At 40.2% G+C, this 27,616-nt stretch overlaps 1 protein-coding gene across 3 annotated transcripts in view; it reads right to left on the bottom strand.

Moving 5' to 3' along the window:
- The window catches only part of CACNA1E (calcium voltage-gated channel subunit alpha1 E), a 313,512-nt gene that overhangs the window by 206,782 nt on the left and 79,114 nt on the right, over positions 1-27,616 (bottom strand). For all 3 annotated transcript variants that reach the window (XM_039249319.1, XM_039249320.1, XM_039249321.1), the window contains exons 4-6: positions 14,514-14,617; positions 13,053-13,205; positions 11,679-11,860 (exon numbers count right to left, since the gene is read on the bottom strand). In XM_039249319.1, the coding sequence (XP_039105250.1) occupies positions 11,679-11,860; positions 13,053-13,205; positions 14,514-14,617 (439 nt within the window). The remainder of the gene's footprint in view (positions 1-11,678; positions 11,861-13,052; positions 13,206-14,513; positions 14,618-27,616) is intronic.

The following is a 27,616-nucleotide window of genomic DNA, read 5'->3' as shown; positions in this document are numbered from 1 at the left end:
CAAATACTATTGCTAATGGGAACTTTCTAAGCAGCTGCAAAATTGGTGGTCATACGTAGAGCATTTAAAAACTATTGGAGTACTTACCACATAACCCCAAACTCCTGTTAGGATAAGTTGGCCACAGGACAGGTTAGATAGACACAAGCTAACCTGCCAACCTCAAGAAAATTTCTGTGCAATTGAGGGATACTGTGAAACACGGCATAGTCCCCAATCCAGTAGCACACCCCTTTTAGTTATTAGTTTGTCTCCAAGACAACCAAAGTCTTAACTAAAAAATAAACAAATAAATAATACAGATGGTATCCTTAAATTCCAAGGAGTTGAGTGTGCCAATTTCCAGCTTACTAGCTTATTTTATGCCTACGAACTATGGTTTCAGAATATAAATAACTAAAAAATGGCAAAATCTTACAAAAGACCACCTAGAATTACAATGGCCATTACGGAGAACATTCCAAATAGACAAGATCGTTCATTTAAGAAGTGCACTTGAAAGTAAGGGTTTCTGAGCTAAACAGATTTTAGACCTATTTTAATTGCTATGCAAAAGATTCCAAAGGTTTCCAGATTCTAAAATGGCTTCATTAAAAAAAAAAAAATTGGTTGTAGGGGCTCCTGGGTGGCTTATTTGGTTAATTAAGCATCCGACTTCGGCTCAGGTCATAACCTCACCACTTGTGAGTTCAGGCCCCATGTTGTTGCTCAGAGCCTGGAGCCTGCTTTGGATTCTGTGTCTCCATTTCTCTCTACCCCTCCCCTGCTTGTTCTTGCTCGTGCTCTCTCTCTCAAAAATAAACATTTAAAAAAATTGTTGCAAAGGCTAATGAAAACTTAAAGAGACAAAAGCTACCTAAAATAAGACATGCTCCCTTCTATTCTTCTTTACCTGAGTAATCACAGTCTAATCCTCCATCCAAATTACCTTTCCACTCTGAAGAGGCTACAAAACTGTAAACAAAAGTATGCCAAGCTAGTGGCCTTGCAGGTATCCTCAGCTACTTTTGAAGGAGAGCCCCACCCCCACCCCCACAGGGCTCCTTCCCAGGATTCATGGGACCCAGAAGAATTTTCTGGTAACTCTGAGGAATTTTCTGGTGAATTGCTATTATTTTCTAAAATAGGAAAAGAATCTAAATTAAAATTAATGAAAAATCTTGCCAAATTCTGCTAGATATTAGAGGCTACAGAGGAGAACCTAGGAAAACTGGCAGAGGCCAGCTAAGTGTAAAAATTCTTGCCAGAGTCAGCTCTCTCAGATCTCTGTTTGTAGCGTCCAGTTGGAAAAAGGAGAATAAAGTTTCACTTTGCCTCTTCCTTTCCAAATCTAGACTTATTGGTTATTGATCCTTTCTCTCCCAAGGATGGCAGCCTTCTTGTCTTATTCTGTGCCCTAAGAATTTGGCTTGGCTCTCTGCCAGCCTGGGACATGCAGGCTGTCAGTTCCTTCTTTATCTTTGGGAGTAACTCTACATCTTGCGAAGATATTATCTTTTGCACTCTCCTAGAAGGACACCTCTTGGGTCCATGAGGTTGTTTAATATTGTCAGAAGTTTTACTGTCTGCTGAAACCTATAAGATATTTGAAAGAAATTAATAACTATGATGAGAAATTTGGCCCAATTGAAAGCTGATACTCAGAGCCTAATAGCATTCTTTTTAGGCTTTCTCCCCTAAACTAAGTTACCCAGAGGGAAGGAAAAAACATTCCAACACAGGTAGATGGGTGTGGCAGTCCTCTGATAAGCAACCAACCTCACCTGTTCATTTCAAAAGGCTTGTAGACATTGTAACATGCTGGCTCCTCAGAAGAACTTATATTTTTTCCCCTATACCTCCGAGGTACAAAGTGTCCTACCTGGTCTTCTTCGAGAACTCTTAGCTAGGCCATCTCTTTAAACTGCAAACATCAGGGCAGTAATTCTTACCAAAAGAAGAACGGAAAGGTGAAAGGTTATTTTAAAATTTAGGCAAATAAAAATCTTAAGTGTCTTCTCCATAAATATTAATAAAAAGCATTAACCATCTGAACAGGTAGTCTTAAATTATTCCATCTACCAAAAAGCGATTTTGTATCCAACCTTTTCTATAACTACTTGACTCATGTCTAAAAAATTTAAATGGAAGATATATGGTCTTTTTGCATTTTTCTATTTATGTGTATCTACATACACGTGTTGCACTTGCAAGATAACTTTCTATCTTGGGATGGTATTACCAAAAACAATTTGCAAAAGAGCCCTATTTGATTGGCCTGAAGAAAATTAAGTGCTTATATGAATTACATATTCATAAAATTCTTAGAATTATAATGAAAACTAACCCAAATGTTTTTCAGGTTCCCATGATCTCAAATAATCTTTAGTAATTAAATGCTAGTTTGCTAGTTTAATTAAAATAGACATGTCTTTAATGTTACCAACATTAAAAGTAATGCAGATATACAACTTTTATTGTACTGGGTTTACCAGTCAAGCAAATTCATATAATTTCTGTTATAAAACTTGTCAGCAGGAAAAATAATTTGGTATGATGAAATTTTCCTAAGTGGTCTAAACATATTTGTTAAGAACAAGTGAATTAAACAGATGTAAGTGGGATAAAAGTCTTAAGCTGTTTTTAATAGTTTCTGCAAATCTTTTTTGGTAACCGGAAACCTTAAGGTTTTGTCAAGTTAAATTAAATTATGGATAGTCATTAAATATCTGGATCATTTCTAAATAAGATAAAATACTGAAACATTACTTACTGAATATAAGTTTATCCACTTTTGGCTTCCTTTTACAGAGAAACTAAAGATATTTGGTTCTATTAGTTTTGTGCCATGCTGAAAAATTTACTATGAGAATGCGTGTGTTTCTAGAAATTATAAAAAAGTGTAAGTCTGCTAATCCACAGAATGCTATAGGGTAAGAGACACCTCATAATTGTTTACTTCCTTATTCTTACTAAAAGGTTGTTTTTTTAATGTTTATTTATTTTTGAGAGAGAGAGCAAGAAAGCACAAGTTGGGGAGGGGCAGAGAGAGAGAAGGATAATAGAATCTGAAGCAGGCTCCAGGGCCTCAGCTGTCAGTACACAGACTCATGTGGGGCTTAAATCCATGAAACATGAGATCATGACCTGAGCTAAAATCGGACGCCCAACTGACTGAGCCACCCAGGTGTCTCTAAAAGGTAAGATTTTTGAGGGTTAAAAATTCTAATATATGTAATTAAAGCCACTAAGATTGGTAGAATAGGAATCTTTGGAAAAGAATTTTATGCATGGTCAGGACTGGCTAAGATTGGAATGAATTTAATTAAGTGAATGTGTTTTAATATCAAAAGTAAGCTGGTGCGAAATTAGAATTTAGTTTTCTCTCTCTTAAGAGGACAAAGTTTTATTGGACTATTGGCCCACTCTTGATGAGACACTGTGAAAAGTTTCTCTTTACTTTTTAAGTAATCTGTCTGAACAGCAAAGATTTTGTGTCTAACCAAAATAATTTGCCATGCGTCATGCTATCTTTATAATATGTCAGGTCATTGATTACCTAAGAAAACTGACTCCTCAATTTAAAGCTAAGTTTTTTTCCCCCAACTACTTAACTTTCTGTAATTGCCTACAAAGTCTTTAAGTGTCACTACGATTAAATGTATAACTAAGTATTGTTTCACAATGATTTATAATACAATTTAACTGTTTGAAAACCTTTGATATTTTTGACAAACTTCACAAAATTATATCCTAAATGAAATTTGTTTCTGTTTCTTTGTTTTTTTTACTTAGAACTATCTTTGGGATTTTTTTAGAAGGTCCCTAGAACATCTCAAAAGAATGTTTTCTTATAAAAGTGAGATGTTAAACTAATTAGGCTTATTTGTTATGCTAAATTACATAGCAAGCATTGTCAAAAAGAAGCAATACTAAGTCCTTATGTTGTATTTGTATAGAGAAGCCTTTTAAGTGTTCTAGAAATTGTAAGAAATTCCTAGAAATCTGATATGTTCTGGTATATATTATCAGTCATAATGTTAAAATGCTGTGTGTCATAGAAATAACCAAATTTACTTAATTTCATTATGACAAATTCTTATCAGACCTTTAACAATGCACACTCTTGTCATTTACAAGTAGTTATTGTTTTACTTAGATGCTTTTGCAAAAATGTTCCACAAAAGTGTTTCATCTTCAAAGAGATCAATTGGAAAGACTGGCAAGCACAGGTTCTGATAACTTTAAGATAATAACACTAAACTCCCTAAGAATTTCCATAACTAACGGAAAAACTGTATTCAAGCAGAACAAGTATTAAGTACATGGGACTGAATAAATTAAGGAGGATAGTTATAATCCTTTATGACTTTTGTTTGAAACATTGCTGGTTCTTTAATGTTTTGTTTTTCTAGATACAAGAAAACCTTTTCTTAAACTATCTATGACTTATGCATTTAGTATATCTTTGTAAATAAAGACGAAACATTTACTTTTTTCCCTACCCAATTTGTCCAGAAATTGGAAACTCTTCATTATTTTTTCCATGACAATGTAATTAGTTATGTGCATTAAGTTCAACAAGAATCCATTCTCTTTGTAAAAGGACACAATGGAAATGTATCACCAAGGTTTTGATTAGAATGTTCTATTTGAGAGATATGTAGAGACTCAGATATAACTAGAAACCTTAAAACTACTTGGAAAGATCATCCTGATACCTTGCTTATAAGGTCCCTGGCAGACTTACCAACCAGGTAAGTAAGGAAGGTCACTGCCTGGTAGACCCAGGAACATCAAGATACTTTGAGGGACCTTGAGAAGAGAGGAATTTACCTAAACTATAGGTATTACAGGCAAAATCTATGGCAAGCCCTTGGCTCAGCTTCCCGGCCTCAGAGAATTTTAAGAATCCAGTCCAAGATTTCCTATGAAAAGTTTCAGCAAAGCAGTCTTTAAAAAAAGCTTATATAAGTATTCTTCAATAGTTATTGTCAAAAGCTTCAACAACTATTTTTGCTGCACTTAGGTAAATAATCAGCCCATGTTTAATGCAAACAAATTAGTATTACTATAATTATCTTTGGTTAAAAACTAGGGGTAATTGCAGAGATAAAAATTATGTCTCCACCTTTGTAGGTATGAGATTCTAGTATTGTTAGTTGTCTTTGAGGTTTTGTTATATACCTATAAACTGGACTAGATCCTGAACTGTTCTTGTTTCTTCAAATATCTGGTTACAACTCTCCAAACTAATGTTTCCAATGAGTTCCCTTCTGATTTGGAATCACTATAGACAGAGACTGCCCTTGAATGTCCCTGGAAGGCATTAAACTAGATCCTCCTTACTACCTAGCCAACCTTCAGGGATTTACTTTTTTAAAATATAATTTATTATCAAATTGGCTAACATACAATGTGTAAGGTGTGCTCTTGGTTTTTGGGGTAGATTCCTGTGGTTCATCGCTTACATCAAACTTCAGGGATTTAAACCTTGAATATATATTTTCACAGCTGAAGAAGGTCCACCTAACATCTGGTCCTATACACAAGCTAGAGACCTCAAAATCAATTTGACAATGAAGAGACCACTCAAGATGCTGGAGCAAGACTTCATACTTTAACTAAACATAAAACTCTTCTTTTCTTTCTTTCCTTTCCTTAGTTCTGGCATTGGCTTGGGAGGATAATGTCATCATCTATATCTCCTAGGCCACTGTTAAGAGAAGTGATCTTTCAGACAGCTAGATTTGTCATCAAAAACTCTAATCTGTCCATTAACAGTGCCTCCTTAGTGGGAGTGGTTTGTACTCCAACAGAATTTATCTTTGTCTGGAGTGGTTATCATTCAGAGCCTATGAATGCCTAGATAGTTGGCATATAACTGGGCAATACCTTTTAGGCTATCTAACTGCGCCCCTACTTTTTCACAAATAGACTATGCTTCTTCATTGGTCAGCTCCCCTGAATATACAAGATTGAGTTAGGAAAGACCTACCAGGAGGTGACTCAGGATTTGCTTATTTTGTCAGCTATCTACTTCCCTGGTTAGGAGCAAGTACAAATGAGGCTCTGGTCAAGAAACTCTCCTTAACTACTGAAAGTTAAGATTCTGCTGGTAAAGCAACAGCCACCCAACAAAAGTCCTTAGACTCTCTGGCCAAAGTTTTTCTTGATAATAGGGCAGCCCTAGATTGTCTTACCTGAGCAAAAAGGTGTCTGTGCTGTGGACAACACCACCTGCTAAACTAGATTAATACTCCTATGAAAGCTGGAACTCAGCTATATAAGATCACTGAACTTGGCTTAACAAAGTGACTCCTTCAACAGGGTAATTCTTTGATTTACTGGATTTTGATTGGTTGGACCTTGGGGACCATCGCTCTGAAGTACACTCTAGACAATGGGAACTATCCTGCTCATATTAGTAATAGTAGTAGTCTTCTGGGCACACTATATTCTCCCAAAAGCTTTAAATGCATGTTCACAGCCACAAACCACCAAGCAAATAATGTCCCTAAGACTGAAAATGCCAGAAAAGGAACAAAGAAAATGACTGAAGTCAAAACTGAAGTTTTGACCTGTAAATACCACTGAGATTCAGGGGAAAAAAACCAGTCAGGATCTATGAATATCATATAGAGGATCAGTAAAGCTATGGGAACTGCAGAGCAGTAGCTGCAAGTGGCATTAATGCTTTAAATTTTGATCACATCTTTCAGTTAATTCTGAATCAAAATTCTGATCAAAAAGGGGAAATTGTTAAAGAAGAAGAAAGAGGAAGAGAAGAAGAAGGAGTAAGAAAGAAAGAGAGAGAGAAAGAAAGAAAGAACCTCAAATGGAGTCACTTGTGCTGAGCCCCACATCAGGAAACAAGGCTTAACATCTAATCAAATTATAGTTTCAGCCTCTCCCAGGAATATAACTTTTAACTAGTGTATCTAGAATTACCTGATCAGCACTAGTGAGGTAATCTGATAAAGTCCCATCCTTCCCCTAAAGTAAGGTGACCTTGTCTGAAACAATCCACTCTTTATAGAAACTTCTGTTTTCCGCTCCCGTCTGCCTATAAAAGCCTTCCGTTTTGTACAGCTCCTGGGAGCTCCTTTCTATTTGCTAGAAGGGATACTGCCTGATTCATGAATCATTGAATAAAGCCAACTTGATCTTCAAATTTACTCAGCTGATTTTTATTTTTTAACACCGGGCATAACACACTTGAACAAAATCTTCAGGCAAAAAGTGAATAACTTAACTATTTAACAAATATTGACTATGTGCATCTGGGAGCAGGCAACTTAAAACAGAGACATAGGCTGTTATAGACCAAAGAACTGAGACATGAGGAAGACTCAGAGAGCATCCAGACTACAAGTTCCCTCTTCTTACAAAAAGCCAGTAAAGTCTATAAAAATCTCTTCTTCCATAGCAGCACAGAGCATCATAGTCAGTCATAACAGATATAGCTGGCATACCAGGAGAAAGGACATGCCTCCAAAAAATTTGCATACCTGCATGAGTTTATCAACATCCAGTGAGAAGAGAAATAGCTCAAGCTACAGAAATATAGATGAAAAATAATGGACTTTAAGAACAGAGGTTTCAGTAACTGCAGACAGAGACTGGGAACCCCTGTAGTCTGTGTATTAGTCCTGGTAACATAAACAGCAGACAAAAGAAAACCAGAAATCAACACAGAAATAAGCCTCAGACCAGATCAGTAGACAACCAGTTCTCAGGGCCACATCCAATCCAGATGACCAGCATTGGAAGTTAATACGAGAGCACCAACAGCATTTACAGAATGAACTCCATTGATCATGGAGAAAATATACTGTACTGAAGAACACCTCTCCAGGTTAGGAGACATAAAATGAATTAAACTAGTAAGAATTGGGGAGGATTTGCAAGTTGAGGAGACCTTCAGAGAGACAGTCACAACAGGAAGAAGCAGCCAGCAGAATTGTAGACTGCTTTGCATTCTTTCTACCACAAGAGGGAGGGAAGCCAAGAATATAGTTGGAGTTTGACCAAGCAGAATCGAAATTTTGGTGGAGACTAAATTGAGCAAGCATGACTCCAAGTTGCCCTGACAATGAGAGCCCTCCCAGCTCTTTACAATAATGTATTATAATGAGAAAAGCTACATGCAAATGAAGTTAAAAGTAACCCCAGTAGAGCATTCAAGGTCACAGGAGGCATTCAGGAAGAGTCTGTGTAGCAGAAAAGGGATGCAAACAGGAGGGAAACATTTAAATTGTATATTAAAAGGTTAAACTAAGTCCATATGAGAGCTTCTGTGTACTGTGTAAATCTGAAGGGTCTCCTACTGGTTTCAGCATAACTGGCACCAGTATATCTTACATATTTGTTGCTACCACTGAATAGAAGAAGTGCTGGACAGGGAAATAGGAGCTCTCCTGTTCCTTGGTCTGTGTGAGGAAATACAGCAATTGGGTGAATTGAGCCTTCCCAGAATGAGTGGCAGGAAGGGCAACCAACAGCTATATTTGTCTCTTGCTGGTGGTGGTGGTGGTGATAATGGCCGAGTGAGGGATTTTCTATATGCAGAAATCTATTTATATGCATTACCTATATTTTTAATACTGAGTTCATTAGTTATGCATGGTTAATTCTATAGTGTGCAACCACTGCTAATAGCTATGTAAAACTTTGTCATTACCAAGTCTTGAGTTAAAATAAAAAAAAGACAAATACTCAGGAAATGTCAAATTGGCTATTTTTTGCAATTTTTTCAGCCAACATCATTCTTAGGCATTTCTCATCTCACATTTGCAATGTATAGGGATATTAAAAGGAATAATAAATGAATTAGCTTGTACTATTTATTTTCCTCTCTCCCTGATCCCACCCCCAACCTCCTTTACAAGCTGAATAGGTGAATTTGGGTAGATTAAAAGCGTGTATGATGTTAGTCCACCGTGTACAATGTAACGCTACCTCTCCCCACCAGTATGAATATCCACTACTCTGAACCTGCTCTTCCACTCAGTAGCAGACAGCATGAACTCCAAGATGAGTAGCCAGCTTCTATAACAGAGTTCTGCCTGGGTCAAGCTTCACACCCCAGTTCCCTGCTCAAGAAAAGCCCAGCCTTGGTGGCTCTTTCTTCCTCGGGAGCCAGACTTTGTCCTTGTTCCACTGGCTGAAAGATGGGTGTCTTTTTCATCCAACTTCTGAATCAAGGGATTATTATCCACCTGTGACTATCACCTCTCCCTGCGGATTCTTGGCTCCCTGCCCCTAGATCTAATGTTTTGGAAAGTGACTTCAATTCGAAGTGGACATAAGCTCATTCTGTCCCGTGAGCAGCAAGCTACTTTTGGAAACCAGCCCTATAACTCAACTAATTCCCTCAACCCTTGTTTCAGCCGCAGGGGTAGCAAGAGGCCTTCCGTAAACTGAAATTCAGTGGCAACAAACTGGAAACCAGAGGGTGTGTGAATCTGTGGCCCTGAGAGTCCATGCAATGAAAGGCTTCAGAGGATTAGCATCTTGACCTCTTCTCCTCCCTGCTTCCTCACTGGATGAAAACTAGAGAAGAGGGCAAGATCACGGTCTCTGTGTCCCCTCCGTATCTGTGTTACACAAGTAACTGGAGACAAATGGGAATTTAAAGACAGCATCATGAAAGCAAGCATCATGGCACCTTTTTCCCCTCCACATTTCCCTAATATCTAGCACAGTGCTTGGCATGTAGTAGATGCTCAGTTAATATTTGTTGAATGAATGAATGAATGAACAAAGGATCTAATGCAAATGATGGATGATTCTTCAGCTGTGTTCATATTTCTCTCAGCACTATTTGAGCCCTGACTCAGAAGGACCAATGGATCACACCTGTTATGTTCAAATGCAACACTTCTCCTTCCAGGCTTTCAATGCATTTATCACATCACTTAGGTGAGTCTACACATATAATTGAAATACATCACTCCCAAAGCCCCAACAAATGCCACCAGCCACTGTGGGGCCAGTGCTGTAATTTCCAGAGATGCCTGGCTGATCTGAGTGACATGGACTAAAGACATCATTCATATCTCAAATAAGAAGCAACTATACTCATCAGTCTCTCCCCCCTTCCCTCCCTTCTGCTACCTCCCACACCTGGTGAGAATCTCAGAAGGTCCTCAAGGTGTTTCTAGGTCATAAATACCCTTAGGCTTGCTGGGAATAAGCTGGTCTTTGGGACTTCTTCACTGCCCTTTAGAGCTTTAGCATAACAGCCTGTGGCTCTTGTCTGCAAAGCTCAGGCCTGAATTGCTCACCTGCATGGAAATGGATCTAAGTTAGTAATGGACACTTACTAAACACCCACTTGTATAGGCCTTACACAAATCCTGGCTCTTCCGGCATTACAATCTGGTTGAGTCTCTCCTAGGAATAGCACTTCCTTTCTCCCCAGTGTGGATTATATCCAGAGATCCACAAAAGCAAAGACAAAGCACAAAAACAAAAGAGAAGAATGCTTTGTGTAAACTACCCTATGCCCCACCCAGTAAGTTTTATACAGATGGAATCAGGTTAAAAGGAAATAGGGCACCTTAGGGTAAAGGCAGCCTGTGAAAGTTGAGATAAGAGGCAAGATCATTCCAAAAGCATCTGCTTCCTGGTGGGCTGGCTGGATGCATATGGGAATATAGACCTTGTAAGCACCTGTACAAAGGCAACCTGCCCAAACTGCTTTGCCCTCTTAGGTTCCCTTTGCATCAAAGCACACACCTCCCTGAGTCCTGTCATTTTAGAACTTGGACTCTGCCCAGGCCTTTTATAACTTGTTAAAATTGGACTCTGGGAGGCAGAAGATACTTCAGTGGTCACCCTGTCTAACTGTGTCCCATGCAGGAGTCCCCACCCATCCCTGACAGGCAGTTAGACAGCTTTGTCTTATGCACCAACTCAGAACCTTCCAAACATACCTGATCATATGAATCACCAGAAGCACTTCTAAAAAGTACAGCCCACTAACTATTCAAAACTACACAAGATCAAAACCTGCACAGAAAGGGCCTGTGAACCTGAATTTTTAACAAGCATCCCCAGTGAGTCTTACAATTAAGCATGTTTCTTATGTGCATATAATGCAGTGGCTCTTGACAGTAACTGTGTATTAGAATCAGCTAGGAAGTTTAAAAAAAAAATCAATGACAGGCCTTTACCCATAGCTATTCCTACTTAATTTGTCTGGAATGAAGCCCAGAAGGTATAAATTTTTAAAGCTCCTAGCTGATTCTAATCTGTAGCCAGGGTTGAGAACTACCGTAATATCTTTCCAACCTGATGGTAAACTCTTTGAAGCCAGCAACCAAGAAATCTATACCTTTTGAGAACTCCACCACCATGTTGAATCTATAGTAAAACACACTCTACCTATAGTAAAACAACTGCTAAGTTGATCTGATATAACTATCTCTGTTCACCCATCCAATGGGATAAAGCTTCCTAACTCTGTTGAGAAGCTGTATGCTTCCACTCAGCAAGAAGCCAGACAACAGGATACGAAGTGCTATGACTTCTCACAGTTGGATCTACCCACTAACCCCCACACACACAAACTGACACATACACAGACATATCCCCAGCCTTCCCCTTCCCCGGACAAACCAGCCCAAACAACGCCAGAAGCGTCATTCTAGGGCTCTTCCCTCTGCATCCAGCCCCCTGCCAGCTTTACTCACATTGTACAGCACGGTGGTCCACCCTTCCATGGTGATGCATTGGAAGACAGTCAGCACGGCAAAAAGGATGTTATCAAACTGGGTGATCCCATCGTTGGGGCCAATCCAGTCCTTGCATTCATAACCAGCTGGGCAGCCCTGCACACCACATGGGTGAGGAGGGTCAAATCCTTCTAGAATACCTGCAGACACATTTGGAGGGTAGGGGATAAACCACATGGTATTTTAGCATGACCTGGAAATGATCCCCAGGAAGCCACAAACACTCAATTCTATTTCCCACAGAAAAGTATGTCCTTCTTTGTCTCAAGCTCCCTCCCACCTCTGGCCTCTCTACACCTCATAGCTCATATGTCCTGTGTTCATCCCAGTGCTTCCCAACCTCCTCTGAGGCCACATGGCCTTCACTTTCTGCAGGTCACATCCTCTACTCCTGCCTGAGTACCACAGGCATTGACAAACTGGATAACATAGATCAGTCTGAGGTGAAGGCAGAATCTTACTGATTTTCCAACTTCAGACTGCAGTATAGACCCTAAGTTCTTCTCAGGGTTCTTGGGGACAATTATAAACTAAGTCCCTTCAGTGGGTCTCGATTCCTTGTTTTTCTGGCCTAAATTCCTGGTCTTAAATAAGAAAACACAAACCAAAACAAAAATTCCAAAGTAGATGTCCTTTGAAGATTTTTTAAAAAAACAAAACAAAAACCAAAACCAACCAACCAAACAAAAAACCCATGATACTAAATTGGGCTGCTTCAGCCTCCCCCTGATCCCCCTTTCCTACTACGGTATTCAACTGGACTTGAAAAGAACAAATAGGATATAAAGAGATAAGAATTTGGGGTCTGTGAACCATGCAAACTTCACAAGCACTCTTGGCAAGTAAAGCTCAGAGCTCCCTCAGCTCTTCCACGCTCTGTGTGGGTCACAGCAGAGGAGGAAGGTCATGAGCATGGAGGGAAAATGTCTCCACAGAGCTAGAGAGACCCAAGTCTGACTCTGGACTCCAAGGTCCCCCTAGCCTGTGGGCCTAGGAGGCCATTGTACAAAGGGTATTTCTTCAGGCAGGTAGTTTTCAACATGCATCCGGATAGCCTTCTGCCATGGGATGGGGGAGCTGAAACCTCCTGATTGAAATCCTCTGACTGCAAACTTAAGAGGTCATTTGCTTTGCAATACCAGTATCCCATGGGGATCTTTAGTCTAGGCTGCTTGTGCCTCAAGTAGCTGCTGACTAGGAAGTTTGTGATTCTAATTCCAGGGCTTGGATAGAATATACTTTTCCAATCAGTCTCCCAATGACCTGAAATTACTCCAAAGACCAGAGGGGAGAGGAAGGAAAGAAGGAGAAGGCAAGAAACAACGATCCTACCTGAATTGTTCGTGAAACATGCTCGGTGCAACTTCCCACTGTAGAACTCCAAGCCAATGATGGCAAACATCAAAATGGCAAAGAAGAGCAGAAGGCCAATTTGCAGAAGAGGCACCATGGCCTTCATGATGGACTTCAAGACAATCTGTAGGCCTAGAAGGAATGGAAGAAAACGACAAATGGAGCCTCCTTGAGTACCATTTGATATTCAGGTTCCCTTTACTCTCTTCTAGAAAGAGAGGTGCAAGTCTTTGGGGGAAAAGAACCACTGGTCGTAAGATGATGAAGATAATTTGCAGTGGAACAACCAGAACAAGTCAAGCCAAAGATTGCCATCACTACTTCCCCTGGGTCAATTCCATACTCCTTTTTTTTTTTTTTAATGTTTTATTTATTTCTAGGAGAGAGAGAGAGAGAGAGAGAGAGACAGCGTGAGCAGGGGAGGGTCAGAGAGAAAGGGAGATAAAGACTGTGCAATAGGCTCCAGGCTCTGAGCTGGCAGTCAGCACAGAGCCCTACGCGGGGCTCGAACCCACGAACCACGAGATCATGACCTAAGCGAAAGTAGGACGCTTAACCGACTAAGCCACCCAGGCGCCCCGATTCCATACTCCTTTTTACCATTCCTGATCATTTACATGCCTATTACTCCCCTCTTATTTGTTTCACCCAGGTTGCTTTCTGTTTCTCTCTTATAAGTGTATTAGAACATGCTTCTTTCCTAAAGGAAATTAAGCTTGGCCTTGCTAGGCTCTAAATCTTATGAGAGCAAAGACAAAGTTTACCACCCCCACTACTCTATCTGAAACCTGCCTTTCCATCCACTGTTGTAGGATAGCAATCAGTATAATCACTATTCATAAAATACCATATACTTTGACCCAGAATTTGTACTTCTAAGATTCTAGCCTAAGAAAATAATAACACAAATAATAATTTGAATAAGATTTAAGAAAAAAGATGTATGTTGATGCACTATTTCTAGTGGGGGGAATGAAATCTAATGTCCAGTAGAAACGACTAAATAAGTCATTCTGTATAAGATGGGCTATAATACAGACTTTTAAAAACATATTTTTGAAGAGTTTTTAGTGTCAGGAAAATCAAATGCTTTATATGATAGGATCCGAAAGTATACACACAGTATGATCACAATTATATTAAAATGTACAGGAAAAAATGAATTAAAAATAGGATAATAAGGGCTTTTCCTTTTCATTTTATATATATATTTTTACTTTGCCATTTTTCTCCAAAGATCTTTCACTATCTTTAAAATCTGAAAAAAAAGTTGCTAAATCTTAGAGTGAAATGTTATACCAGATTGCTGCATCCCCATTGTATAATACCACTGGAGAAATGGTTTCCTGTTTATCCCAAATTCCTTTAGGCCCCAGATCTAGGTGGAGACACATCAGTAAGGTTATTAACAGAGGAGAAAGAAGAAAGGCAAGTGCTCACTAGGTATCCCTGACACGAGCTTCAGGGGCCTCAGGACACGCACAGCCCGGAGGGTCCTCAGGTCCACATGTGTGTTGAAGTGGGTTCCTGCGGTAGCCAGGATGCTGCAGATGGAAACAAAGAAGGTCAAGGTTATCACAATCTAGCTTTCTCCTGCTAGAGAAAGCAGGGGGGAAGCTGGGTTGCAGAAAGATCAGCCTGGGAAGTACACAGAGCTGCTGCCAGCTGCGTGTGGGTGCACCTGAGCTTGGGTGAATCATCAGTGGTTCCGACTGAAATTATATTTAGCCACATCTGGGTTTTACTTTGCAAAGAAGGAAAACTTATCATCACATCAGAAACCTAGTTCCAAATCATGAGTAAAATACAAGCTCCCTAGCATCTGTCCCATTCCTGCCTCCAAACTTCGTCCCCTACTCTCCTCTCTATTCCTCACCAACCTCCTTTTTCCCTTTCCAACTTACAAAGGCTCCTGGATTTTTTTATATCAGAATTCGTAGGTTCCCCCTGTCTCCTAGCTACTTCAGAGAATTTCTATGGATCAACTGCAGTAAAGGAGCAACTCACTCTCCTTCACCTTGGCAATTAAGAGATTTTGCCAAACAAATCAATCACACTGATGCTTATCACTAGGGAACAACTTAACTGATCCTCCTACGGTATTTTTATAATTGCCCGAAATTATTGTGTAACTTGGATTTGGTTTCTTTGCTTCTATTTTTCCACCGCCACAGTCATATCCAAACATATACACACACAAACTCCCAAAATCCATAAAAATTCTATTATATTATATACATTAAGTACCTTGTCTTGAGAAGACAATTTATTTCATTTAATCCCATGACATTGCTGGTAGTACAGAGGGTCAATGATACTTAAGTATTAATGAAAGACATAGTAGAAGAGCATGAGCCCAGCAGAGCTGGGCTTAAGTCCTGACTCACACACTTGAGGACTGACTGACTTGAAGCAAGTTACACAATTTAACAGCCTCACTACCCTAATTTATAAAATGGAGGGGGTACTATGACCTCACTATAAAAGTAAAATGACACAGTAATGAAAACGATGAGTGTTCTATAGCTATAATGTGCAAACTATATATTACATCCAACACAAATATCCATAATACTGTTTTTGCAACTCTGTCTAATTTTAATCTTCTTTCTGTGGAATAGTACCTGTCGTCCCTCATAACCTCTCCAGGACAATTTCAGCTAGCTGGAGCCATGGGTGAATGAGTCATTCAGAAAACTGAGTTTTCTACATAGTCAAAGGGTGGCAGGAATAGTTTATGTCATTTAATTATTTTGGATGAAATATTTCCTTCAATACTTGAAATCTAACTTGAATGAAAGGTTTATGCTGTATACCTCTAGAAAACAGATATAGGATCAATAGGTATGAACGGCACAGGTCCAAGACTTCAGCATCATGAGCAATAACTTTGAAACAAGCAGTGCTGCCCAAGAACAAAGAGGACTATTTCATGTGGTAGTACACTTCTCAACATTCAACGTACTCACAGATGGCAGGGCTTTCTATTAGGAAGTTAAAAGTATTCCAACATTGGTTGAAGGTTATCTAAAAAACCAGTAGAGATTTCTCTCGACTTTAAGACTCTATAATTTTACATTAACCCAACCTCAAAATAAGGATGAGAAAAAAACCTCTGCTTTCATAAAAGATCTCAGGAGCTAGGCAAGCTTCTCAGGTCTTCTCTACCTCTCCTGACCCAAACTTCCAAACCATCCTCTGAAAATAGGGATGTAGAGAAGCAGCATCTCTGATGTTGCTTTTGACTCTATCTGCCAATGCCTAACAGAGAAATTAGGGAGGGCACTGATATCATTTCTAGCAAGTAGGGAAAACATGAAGAGAAAAGAGAGCAGGAGGAATGTGGAAAATAGGACTGAAAAATAAAACAGACAAAGAAGCAAATAAAGGCAAAAGGAGAAAGAGAAACCTCAAGGCTAAGTACAGTGATAGAGAACCAGAACCCGAGGAAAATAGGGTCATTGTTCCAGTGAGTCTGCGAACAGAGGAAGAAGCACTGTACTCTGAGTCTTCTGAGGTGTGGTGCACATGGGAGACGGCTCTCCCTGTGGTTTGCTCTGTCTTACAAATGTGGTGGGGAGAATCTGCCCTGTTTGGAAACCAGACTTCTGTTTCCTAGGATACCCAGCTACACATGAGATGCTCTTTCGTATCATAAGAGCTACTGAAAAGGAAAATTTCCTCCCCAACCCTGAGCATGTATTTCAGAACATGAAGGTAGTGTCCAAAACACAAAATTAAAAAGCAGGAGGGCAGAAGTATATATAGAAAAATGGTAGACAGAAGGGAGGATAAGAGAATAGGGAAGTGAATGGTGAAAGGAAACATAGACATGAAAACAGGAAGGAAAGAAGAAGAAATAAGGGCTTCACTTATGTGAAGAGAAATAAGAATTCTCATGTGGGAAAGAAAACAACAGAGAGAGAGAGGCAAAAATATGGTACTTGTTGCCAGAACCATGCATCGTGAACCACGAGACACATCCATGCTCTTTTCATCAAGTGTGGCCCTCAGCTGAGCCAACTTGCCCCCAAGTCATCTAAGCTGCCCCAAGCTTCAGCCAGGACTATGCTGCCCGAGGTCCATGCTCCTCTGACCCTTGGAATTTTCTTTTCCTTCATCCTGTGCAGAATAGCTGTCAACCGGGTCTTTAGGTCATGCCCATTCACCATTGGCTGCTTCCTTCTGCCCACATCATGTTTGAGGGTAGGAGTTCCTTTCCACCTCCTAGAAGCAGGGGCAATGGATTATTAGGGGGTAAAGATAATTAAGGGAAAAGGCTGCATAAAATTCTGTGTCCACTGTCATCACTGCCCTTACCACATCTTAGAGGAATTCTCTGTTTTCTCTGGTTTCTCATCTGTCTCTCCCACAAGATCCAAAACACCTCAAGTGGAGACAATCTGGTCCCCATCTCTATCCCCACACCTAGCCAAGGGTCTGGCAGGTAAAAGGTGCTCAATGAATGCTTGATGGATTGAACTGCACTGAGGAAGGCAGTAAATGTGTTGAAGTAGAAACCAGAGGGAAAGAAGTACCAGAGAAACCCTCGAATTTACCAGTGAAAAAGGCAAGTGGCACGGCCAGGATGCTACTCAAACACATGTCTGTTGGAGCGCATGTTCGAGAAATCTGTCCCTGAGCATTTTAGAGTCTAAGAAGGATCTTCCATATAGGTTGGGACTCCTGCTCTCAAGTATGTCCCGCAGGACAGGATCTGTTCAGTTACAGAGTTAGAGAGGGAGGGAAGAAGACTTAAAATGTAAAGACTTGCCCTTTGGCAAAGCCTCAGTATGAAGTCCATAGAGCTCATCAAAACCCTGGAGTTTTATAGCAGGCCCTATGCAGGAGGCTCAGGAAAAGGCCACAGCAGGAAAAGGCCCAGGTCCTCAGTCTGGTGGAAGTGGACAGACACAGAAGTGAAGTACTTATAGTTCACCATGAAGAGTGTCATAACATAGATGTTCACAAAGTGTTCCAAGAACAGGAACACTGCAGGAACACACAGGGCTATAGCGTGTTTCACTATCATCTACTTGCATGTTTCACTATCTGCTAGCATGTTTCACTATCTGCTCACATGTTTCACATAGGTTATCTCATTAGATCCTCAAACATATCCTGGTATTACTACTGTTTCCATTTCATAGAAGAGGAAATCGGGACTTAGAAAAAATTAAATTGCTAATAAAGGCATTAAAGCCCTTTCTCTTCTGATATCAAACCCAAGCCTTTCCCCACTCTACCGTAATGTCATGCAATGTCTTCTCAGAACTGCACAGCTCCACTCTTCTGTGGTCCAGTATGTTGCTAAAAATACCAAGGTCACAATATTTAGTCTCCCAACAAGCCAGTGAGCTTGATTCTCGTTATCACCAAACCACAAATCACTAACTCCCACAGACTTGTCACCGACAGCTCTCTGGACAAGGTCAGAGGCTCCTTGTACTTGAGGCGACAATGGCTATAATATCCACATATGCACACATGAAGAGACAGATGTGTCACAGAATCAGAGTAAGGCCACTGTGCAAAACTCTAATTCTGAGTTAATAAAAGCTTAAGCTCTGCACCACCCCATGCAAGTACTCTTCAGAAACAGGGGCTGTGTTTGTTTTCTATTTCTTTTGTCACTATGAGCACAGTGTCTGGGTGGGGAGCTCTGTACACAGTGGGGTGTTTAATGACTACTCTAACCCCAAAGCAGAGGACAGACACAAACCTCTGACCACCACCAGTATAGATGCAGGATTCTACATACTATAAATGTTCAAAAACTGTTTCCTAGTAGATGTCATGGTTCAGACCTACCTCTAATGATTTTGCTCTTAGCTGTCAGCAGGTAAAAAGAGTTTTGAGCCTGATATGATCCTGGGGGTGTGGTGTGACCATCACTGCAGTGGCAGAAGATGGAAGGGATGCTCTGAGCAATCACAACCAAAGGGCCTCTCCCCAAGTCAGTTATCCAAAAAATTCTCCCACCCTGCATTGCCTTTGACCTTAGGTTCTATCTTAGCCTCCTTGTCAACCCAGGTCTAACAGTCTCTTTTCACACTTCCATGGCTAAAAATTCCCTGAAGCATTATGCAAATATTACACTAAAAAATTATCCATTGGTTATCCGCAGTTCAAATTTAACTGGGCATCCTATATTTTTATTTGCTAAATCTGGCAACTCTCTTCAAGGGATGACCAGGTAAATAGCTTCCCTCCCAGTGAATGCCCTAGCCTTAAACAACTGTGTAAGTTCTCTTTTGAAGAAGATCCACAAACCAGGGGTCTCCTACCCTTAGGCCCAGGAGTTCCTCCTGAGCTCCCAAAGTTACTTCTTTGCTTCTGCCCATATAAATCCCAAAGGACAAGTTAATTAGCCTTCACAAGGCAAGTTGTCCATCAGCATCTGTGCAAAAAAGGCTGAATAATACTAGCAAAGGGTATTAGGTGCTTAACCAGCCCACATTGTAGGAAACCAAGAGGAGATGAGGAGCAACCTAACTCAAGTTGGGCTCCCAACACAGTTTGAGCCAGGATGTCATTTCCATGGGCAATCCACCAAAATGACTTGTGTACACTTGGAAGTGTTTCAGAGGTGATTGGTTCCTTCTTCTCCTCTACTACTTTACCTCCAATGAGGCACCAAAGTCTAACATATCCTTCCTTTAACACATCTCTTGGATTCACCTCTTATTCTCTCGCCTCCTTCTTGCCTGGAATGCCCACTCCCTTGCCTTCTCTCCCTGCCTAAATAATATGATCCAGACTTCAGAGCCAGATGGCATCCTACCTCCTCCTTGGAAAAGATCTACAGTCAAAAGAGAGTTGAACTAGGATTATGAGGAAGTGGTAAAGCACATGCTCTCCAGTCAAACTGGCTGGTTTCAAACTCCAGTTCCCTCACACAACTGTCCAGCCTTATGCAACTGCCTCTCTGAGCTATAGTGTTCTTATCTGTAAAATGGGAACAATATTTTCCTAAGATGGTTGATATAAGGATTAAAAAAGATAAGGTGCTTATAAACTTCTTCACATAGCGCTGACCTAAAAAGATATCAAGAGCTCACAGAATTGAAGAGATATTGGAAGACTTGGCTAGCAAAACAGGAAAGCAGAAATCTTGGTGTGGTAGGCTGATTAACAGATTCAAAGATATCCATATCCTAAACCCTGCAACCTGTGAATGTTACCTAATATGGCAAAAGTGACTTTGCAGACATGATTAAGAATCTTGAGATGGGAAGATTTTTCTGGATTATCTGCGTGGGCCCTAAATGCAATCACAAGTGCCCTTTAAGCACAGGCAGATCTGGCTAGAAAGAAGGTTGCAATGTGGTGACTGAAGCCTCATGCTCTGCTGCTGGCTTTGAAGAGGGAGGAAGCATGCAAAGAACCCAGCTCTAAAAGATAGCAAAGGCAAAGAAATGTCTTCCTTCCTAAAGTCTCAGGTAAGAGTACAACCCTACTGATACCTGATGCAGCCCAGGCAAACTGATTTTAGAGTTGTGACCTCCAGAACTGTAAGAGTACATCTGCTTCAAGCCACCAAATTTGTGGGAATTTGTTACAACAGCAATAGAAAACTTATATACTTGGCAAAGGTCAGAGATTCCAGGAAGTGTTTCTTGGGCTACTGTGGATATTGCTAGACATATCATCACCAACTGTACCAATATCATAGCATCAACAGCTTAAAAGTCATGGGGGCGGGGAGGAAGCATGTGGTCGAGTTTAAATCACATGTCCCCTTATGTCCCATCTGGCTGCACTGGGACAGTTTTCTACCACTTCCAAAGTGGGCAAGACACCCACCAGGAGCACTCACAATAAAAGATTCTCCCAAAAGGAAGACGGGAGGCGACTAGGGAAGTTGGACATGGGATAACTAAAACAACAACAGTGTTTATTAAGTCTGACTCATAGAAAGTACTTAATAAATAAGTGTCGTGGAGGAAGATGAGAAAGAATATATTTGGGATTTTGTTTGTTTTTTTAATCTCTAAACTAAAGAAGTCAGATAGAGGGACCTAGCAGATCCCTCCTGGCTCTGAGACTCTGACCCCAAACCTGTCCAGATGGTGCTACACTTCTCCAGCCCATGCAATCTCCCCTTTCTCTAAGCATCTTGAAAGCTGTTCAACATGCTAAACAGGTGTGTTTAATACCTGATTGCATGCTGTGCATATTGTTCTTATGTCTTAGAACTAAAGTCTGATGGGTAATGATAATTAGTTGGATCCTCAAAGCCATCTCCTTGATGGCAGAGAGTACCTTTTACATTTCCATCTACTATGGTCCCTTCTCTAACAATATTCAACAGTGGTGGCCAAGAAATACCCTTGACTCAAGGATAAATGAGTGTTAATACATCCTCACTGGGGCAGATTGGATGGACTCGTCTGGAGCTGTGAATGAGCCCACAGGCACCTATATAATTAGATATCCACTGAAGGAGATTTAACCTCATGTGTAAGTAATGATGACCCATCAAAAATCTACTAAATTACACCCAATGTTTGGCTCTCCATTTCTCTTAAATAAATTACTGAAAGTGTAATTTGATTTGGGAATCAATTTCTAAAGATTTTACTTCATTTTATCAAAAACAAAAAAGTCACTGTGTGTTAAATTGTGCAATGGAGACAAGCTCCTCCCCAAATTCAACTTGACTAAAATACATTTGAGAGAAGAGAATGAGGCTGGTAAATGGAAAGCAGGTGACAGAACTCACACAGTCTCAACAAATTGCCCCCTGTTCCTCCCCAGAACCTATGCTAGGGCTCTTTGATCCCATTCAGGCTTAGCTCAATCCCAGAACCCAGAACCCATCTACAATCATCTGATAATTACTGAATGTATGCTATGCAGTAAGCATTGGCATTACAATGGAGAACAAGATAGAGATGGTGGCTGTCCTTATTAAACTTAATGAAAAAGACAGACATTAAATAGATCATAATTTTAGTAAGTGGAAGGTCAGGAAAGGAAGGATTCTCTACGGAAATGGCGTATGAACTCAAAGGTGAAGTATGAGTAGGCCAGAGGAAACAATGTGGGAAGAGCATCCCAGATGTAGGAAAAGCATATGTAGAAAGGACAGACGCAGAAAGGAGATTGGCATACTTGAGAAATTCAAACAAAGGCTGGTGTGGCTGGAACTTAGTGATCCAGGGAATAATGAGAGACCAGAGAGGCTGGAGAGCCTGAAAAATGTAAAATAAAGAAAACTTCATAGGCTATGTTAGAAATGGGACTAAGCCTGGCAGTGCTCAAAAGCTTCAGGTTACATTTGGTAATGGCACATCAGGTTACCTGCCCTGCTATTCTGAGCTCCATAGAAATCCCCTGATTGAACCTTCGGTCTATTACCTTATCCCTAAGCCCCAGCCCCAGTTGCTATGAATGACTGTCTACCTTGATCACTGTACCAGAATTAATGCCAACTTCTGTTCCCACAGGCCCTTCCTAGAACAGCTGCTGCTGCCTGCCTCCTCTACGGTAATCTTTCCTAATAACAGAAATATCCTATAGCCACACCTGCCAGAACGACTCGGTCCCTCTCTAGCCCAGAGACTGAATCTAGATTATCCTAACCAAATCATCCATTGTTCTGAATAGTGACTGGTTTAGGAAGGAAAAGGCTTTTAAGGGAAAATATGCTGTGTTGCTTCAGTTCACCCATGTTCTTAGCACAAAAGTAAAAGTGTGTAAGGCAATGATTTTCAAACCTTTTTTGAACACAACCTACAGTACAGAATACATTTTACATCACAAGCCAGGGTGAATATATGTATGTATGTAATATGTGTTATTTGTATATATAATATGTAATATATATGTATGTGTGGGTAAAATTACATAATGCTTCATAAAAGAATACTCTATGTATGATATATTCATATTTCTTCTTCAATTCTTCCTTGCTATATTTTGTTTCATGCTACTTGCAACCAATTAAATTGATGTCATGACTCTCTAATGGGGATGACCTACAGTTTGGAAAACCCAGATGTAGACACTAGCTAATACAAATGCTCATCCTAAGGAGACTGTTCCAAACAAGACAAGATAGACCCACATGAACTGCTGCTTTAATAGCACCACGTGGCATCTTGGTGTTTTCCCAGAATGATGAAACAGTTTGCCTTGAAAAGTTTTACTGTGCTTCTCCCAGAATTGCATACACAGTGGTCTAGGAGGGGCCCTGTTCTCTTCTCTGTTACCAGAAATAGCAACCCTTCTTACTACCCTTCAGAATGGACAATCTCAAAGAGAGACCACCAACTCCAAACTGTCATGAGTCAGCTATTTCTGGGGGTTGGTTGGTCGGTTGGTTGACTGTTATTTATTTAGGTTTGCGTCCAGATTGATTTATGACCAAAGTGTAACATGAACTTTCTTCTAAGCTTCTATGCAGGAAGTCATAACATTTCTTAGGAGAATGAGAAGGACAATAGGGTCAAATTTCCCCTTTCCAAAAGAGAAGGCCTATGACATTTCCACAAGGGATGAGCGGCACTGTATTCAAGAAAGGTAAGGCCACATTTCTGGAATTTAAAATGGGGTTCTTAATTAAATTTCCTAAGAATCTTAGTGGATTTGAAGTGGTCCCAAAATATGCCTTTTGATGAACAGAAAAGTCATAGCCTAAAAATTCTCCCTTTCCTTTCCCACCAAAAAAAAGTTCAACAATCACACCACATCACACCAAGGAGAAGAGTTTATATTGACATTTGAGACCAGATAATTCTTTGTTTTAGGAAGCTGTTCTATGCATTGTAGGATGTTTAACAGCATACCCCATCTCTACCCACTAGGTGCCAATAGCAACGCCTCCCCCAACCCCCCCCTCCAGGTTGTGACAACCAAAAATGTCTCTAGACACTGTCACATGTCCCCTGGGGGAGACATCCTGGTTGGGAACTACTGCTGATGGAGAACTTCTCAGATAGTGATTCCTTTAAACTGAGCAATAACCTGATTAAAGGCAATGTGTGTTGTTCCACAACTAGTCCTCATCTACTCTGGGAGATGCATACACAGCCCCTCTCAGGCAGAAAGGAAGATGTTGCCAGAGTGACCCCCAGCCACAAGTCATAATTCTGATGAAAATGCATTGATGCCAACATTGATAAAAATGCCCTCTGCTTTCTTTAAGCATCTCCTAGTAGTTACATGAAGCTTAACCCCAGTGTATCTACCAAGGAAGGTTTAATCCAAAAGTTTCCCCAAATCACGCAAGGTAAAGAACACAATAATGTACAAAGGAGAGTTTTGTTTACTTAACTTCAGTGTAATGGAAACAAAGGTCTACCAATGGCCCGAGATTTCTTCCCTTTTTTATGAGAAAGTCCCCGGCTATTCACTCAGACACTGCAAGGAGAAATGCCAAACAATGAGTAGAAACTCTGTGAGTATCATTCAGGTCCAGGTGATGATGATAATGATAAAACATAAATACCTTGTTGCTTCATAGTTTACATAACCCGGTCTCATAAAGGTACTATTATCCTCCATTTTGTAAGTTTGAGAATTAAGGCTCAGAGAGAGAAACTGGCTAGCCCAAGATCACTGAGATAGTAAATGGTCAAACTGAGACTCAAACCCAGAAATTTAGGTTCCAAATTTGGAGTGCTTTCAGTAGCTTCAAAAGATAATGGCCAAAAGCTAGAAATATATCCCCAAAGCACATATATTTGACAAATGTCTTCTCTAGGACAACCACAGAGCTGCCTCTCTGCAGAGCCTTATGGTGTCCTATGATTGCAGGATCATATGAATGTTACCAAAACTGTACTTCAGAGAGCTGGCAAATACAGAGAATTGCTGGAGAGGGAAATCCCATATTATAAGAACTCGCTAACATAAATACATGTTCTTTCAGTTGTTTTTCTAGCAGTGGTGAGGGATTTCTATCGATCCACCACCCACACACTTTCTCTCACCAGGTCTCCCTTAGGTCCAGAGAAAAGCATTTGTGAGATGGCTAGCCTGGGATAGAGCAGAAGCCAGCTAAGACACAGAACCCAGCTAATTATCCATGTAGGGGCCAAGCCCTTAATACAGGCCACATTAGAAGGATGCACTAGTGACCTCCAGTATCACATTACAGAGACCAGCTGTATAATCCAACGCTGCCCACACACAGTGGCCACCAACTGTTTGAATAGCCAGTACCTCCTCTTCCTCCAGCAACAATACTCTACCCCTACAGTTTTATAAATTGTTTTTTTTTTTTCTGTTTGGGTATTCATTTTATTTTTTATTACTTACAAAGATAATAGATTTTTATTTATTTTTATTTTATTTTAAATATAATTTATTGTCAAGTTGGGTAACACACAGTATGTACAGTGTGCTCTTGGTTTCAGGGAGATTCCGGTGATTCATCGCTTACATACATCACCCGGTGCTCACCCCAACAGGTGCCCTCCTCAATGCCCATCACTCATTTTTCCCCCTACAGCTCTTTTTAAGAACTGCAATCCTCTTACATGCCACTGCTGGCCAGTGAACAGCTCGTCCCCTGCGATGTTTGGACTTGGGATCAGAGTTTGGTTGATCTCCTAAAGCAGGAAAAGCCCTAAATAAAAGGCTTCAGGAGTTGTCACTGTTCATGTTTTCTCTCACAGAATAAAGCTGGCTATAGTGGGAGAGGAGAATAAAGCTGACCCTGAAGATAGGAGGAATCAAAGAAGGAAGGAATTCCTCTGGAGCTAGCACCTTGACCCTGCAATTCCTGAGGCCCAACTACTTCCTGATATTTCTACAACTTGATGCTTCAGTGAGACACATCTTCCTTGAAAAGCCCTCCTTGCTTAAATGACTCCGAGTTTGATTTCTGTCACTCACAACGACCCACTCACCTATTCTGTCCAGATAATACCATCTGGGTAAGAAACCAAACTGAAAGTTGATGTAACTGGCCTGGCCAGACAAGAGCTAAGTATGACACATGAAAAACAAGGAAAAACTCAGAACCATGCCCTTGGTTGGTTCTCACCAACTTGAGAATGTGTAAGCTTTTTCTTGATGTCATCTTAGCAAGTGGCTTAATTCCTAAGATACTGAAACACTGCTCCCTCTTCAGCTTTAGAAAGACTAAAAAATTATACATGTTCATAATTCTGGGAGGGTCAGAGTCCTCTTGTAAAGAAGTCAAATGTGGATGAGTGGAGGTTAACACTTGATGGCGGATTGACCAAAGGGATATTTCAAAATAGGAGGAAAAAGAAAAATCTAAGTAATAAAATTCTACCTTCTCATAATGTATTAGAGTAGGGAGCTTTTTTTTTTTTTTTTTTGATTTCTGAGGACTATCTAGTTGAAAGAATCTCAGTTTATAAAACCTTTTCAAATCAATGACTCTTTCAGAAAAATCATGGATCCATAAATTTTACATAAAGCATATTTGTCCATTGTTCCACTCTCGTAGTTCTGCCTACAATGCCGAAGAGATTGATTTGCATGACAGGCATATGCTATCTGTCTTCTAGGATGACAAATCTTTTTAAAAAAAATACACAGATAATTTCCCATACTTGCACAGCAGACAAACCTACAATTATAGTGCATGATGAGAAGCAGACTTAAGTTGTTATAAAATATCAACTGTCTGTAGAACCCCCAAATAAACTAGAGTTATTTGTCAGAGAAAACAAAGTGCTTTTTACTTTTTAGATTCATTAAACCAAAATTCACTCTAGTACTTCTGAGTCAAATCACATCCCATACCACCTATCTGGAATACAATAAAATACAAGCAATTTTAATAATTAAAAAGAACTGTGCCTATATACAGGAACTCTTTAATTGTTGCCCAAATCTATTTGATAGAGATCTGTAAGCACAAAGTAAGTGGTTTTTTTTTAATTTTTATTTATTTCTGAGAGAGAGAGAGACTGCATGAGCAGGGGAGGTTCAGAGAGAGAGGGAGATACAGAATCTGAAGCAGACTCCAGGCTCTGAGCTAGCTGTCAGCACAGAGCCTGACATGGGGCTCAAACCCACGAACTGTGAGATCATGACCTGAGGAGAAGTCAGACACCTAACTGACTGAGCCACCCAGGCATCCCCAAAGTAAGAGGTTTTAATTGTACTTACATTGTGAATAAATAAAATGCTGAATTGTTAGAAGAATCAAGAGGTTACTCTCCCAGCAGAAAAGCTAAGAGGCATGGCTATTTTCTCAGAAAGAAATTTAAAAAAGGACCTTTCTCTTTTTCTAAGGAACAATGGAGAGTGTTTATTAATAATGGAGTCTAGACCAAGGGACTGCTGCCGCCTGTAGAAGAGCTGGCACCCAGGGTCCAAGATTAACTCAATGGCAATGATCTTTCTTTGCAGCTCTAAAGTTATTTTTACCTTGCTAGCTATGCAAATTGGCTCATGGCCTCAGAGCATGAAAGAAACCAGGCTGAGACCAGGTTAATATTTTATGAAAAAATGAAAATACTATAAACCACAGATCCTGGCCCTGATCTTCACATACTCTGTAACTACCCTGTATAGATACAGCCATGGCAAATTCCTGTGCCAATCTAGCATCA

The sequence above is a fragment of the Hyaena hyaena genome, unplaced genomic scaffold, assembly GCF_003009895.1.
Source record: "Hyaena hyaena isolate Hyena2069 unplaced genomic scaffold, ASM300989v1 scaffold_337, whole genome shotgun sequence".
In the NCBI taxonomy this organism is placed as follows: domain Eukaryota; kingdom Metazoa; phylum Chordata; class Mammalia; order Carnivora; family Hyaenidae; genus Hyaena; species Hyaena hyaena.
Note: the sequence above shows the minus strand (reverse complement) of the source record. Positions and strands in the feature narration are given on the sequence as shown.